The 1851-nt window shown below is 41.7% G+C and overlaps 1 protein-coding gene across 1 annotated transcript in view; it reads right to left on the bottom strand.

Annotated features, from left to right (window-relative positions):
• The window catches only part of NYAP2 (neuronal tyrosine-phosphorylated phosphoinositide-3-kinase adaptor 2), a 114471-nt gene that overhangs the window by 15139 nt on the left and 97481 nt on the right, over window positions 1-1851 (bottom strand). Inside the window, exon 4 of the mRNA XM_018555623.1 lies at window positions 417-629. Coding sequence (XP_018411125.1) covers window positions 417-629 — 213 coding nt within the window. The remainder of the gene's footprint in view (window positions 1-416; window positions 630-1851) is intronic.

The following is a 1851-nucleotide window of genomic DNA, read 5'->3' on the forward strand; positions in this document are numbered from 1 at the left end:
CCCCCCCCCCCCCCCGGCTTCCTCATTGGCCAGAAAGCTGGCTTCATGCTACCTCATCACCTGGTGACGAGTCATTACACATCACCCGGCTCCCTTAATGCGACTTCTGATATCGGCGAGTACTGAAAAAAAAATATCAGTACTTTTACTCGATCCTGAAAAAACAGTATCGGTGCATCCCTATACTGAACTGCAGCATAGAAAATCAGGTCTCTTCCCCTGCCAGATAGGGCTGTGCTTAACTTTTGCTTAGTTATTGTCATGTATTGTAAGCAATGAATGGACCCTGCAGTAAAGCACTACAGATTATAATGGCAATTCATATGTAATAATTATAATAATATGAATAAAGTTCTATTTTAGATTCACTGATGCTTTAATTTAGAATTTTAATAACTAGAAAATAAATTTCCCACCCGTGTTATTGTTTCCTGCTAGCATGGTTGGACTGACAGACGATCTTCCAAGTCGGCTGGAAACATGAGTTGGGCCTGGAGTTCCATCCCATTCCTGAGCTTTTATCGTCTCTCTAGAGGATGGTGAGGAATGGTGACTAGATCGTTCTTTGTTTTCCAGCTTTGGTAAGGGTTCTGTGCTATGACTCCTGACCTTCATTTCATCCGGTGGTTCTAAAGAAAAAGAATAATAATCGTATTAAAAGCTATATAAATGTTACTTTACATTTAAAAAAAACACTAGGGGTAGAGGTTTTTAGCAGAAGAGACTTTGCATGTTTCTTCTGCCAACAAGATTATTTCTCCTCTCTCCTAGCAATTTTTGCTCTGTGTATATGCAATTCAGTGTTCGCTCAGACCCACGGCTGAGAATGGAGCTGGGTGCCCAGAGGAAGTAAGTCCAGTGCACATATATAGGGGTTACATTGTGAGTTGTCACCCAATGGCTAAAGAGCTAAGATGCTGGGCTGGAAATAGTAGTGGCAGAAAGAGTGTCAATGGGGATCGTAGAGATGTCAGTCCTGGAGGAGGGCAAGGCCAGATGGAAGTCTGCCATAATGACAAGACCTTGTGCCACCCAGCCACACAACAATTCCAATTTGGAGGCAGGCTGGAACATCAGGAGAAGGTGACACGACTGCATTCCTTGACTTTAACAGGTAAAGTGGTGTCACCCAGCTGGCTATGCACTATGGCATGTGTTTGTGAATCAGACAATTAGCTGAATAGAATCACACATGCAGTATTTTGGCAATTACAATAGTTCACACATCTATATTTCAAAACCATATTTTCATGTTTTACCAAAGTTCAGCTTCAAAGAGGATTTTTCCGTTTTTAAAACTTACTTGTGATGCAAGATATTTTTTTTTATCATACTTTACCTTAAAAAGCTTTACAAGCTTTACAATATTTCTTAGCAATCAACCAGCTGTCTTATGGGATGTCTTATACTGTAGGTTTATAGGAGATCCCACCAACAAACCCAGATTCTACATCAGTACTCACCTCATTAATATCCTAGCAAAGACTTCTCCATGACTCCTTCCTTGCCTAGCAGTATTTAGGAGGAGGAGAGGCTGAGAAGTCATAGGAAGGAGTTGGCTTCAGCCAAGGTTTCAAGTATTCTGGACATTAAAAATATGAATGACTGTCATGGAATACATGCTATATCCAGGGGCCTGCAAAACATGCAATATATTGACACTGAGATGCAAAACAGAGTTAAAGTACAAGTTCAGCTTTGCTACAAAATCTCCCTAGCCTCCCTCCCTAGTCCCCTCAATACATTTAGCTGTCCTAAGAGCTAAAAGCTCTTAGCAATCTGTGACACTCTGACTGGCGTCCCACCCAGCTCCTTCTCCATCAGTGGAATCAGTGAACTGAGCGGGATGCC

The sequence above is a fragment of the Nanorana parkeri genome, unplaced genomic scaffold, assembly GCF_000935625.1.
Source record: "Nanorana parkeri isolate BGI_ZX_2015 unplaced genomic scaffold, ASM93562v1 scaffold205, whole genome shotgun sequence".
Lineage (NCBI taxonomy): Eukaryota > Metazoa > Chordata > Amphibia > Anura > Dicroglossidae > Nanorana > Nanorana parkeri.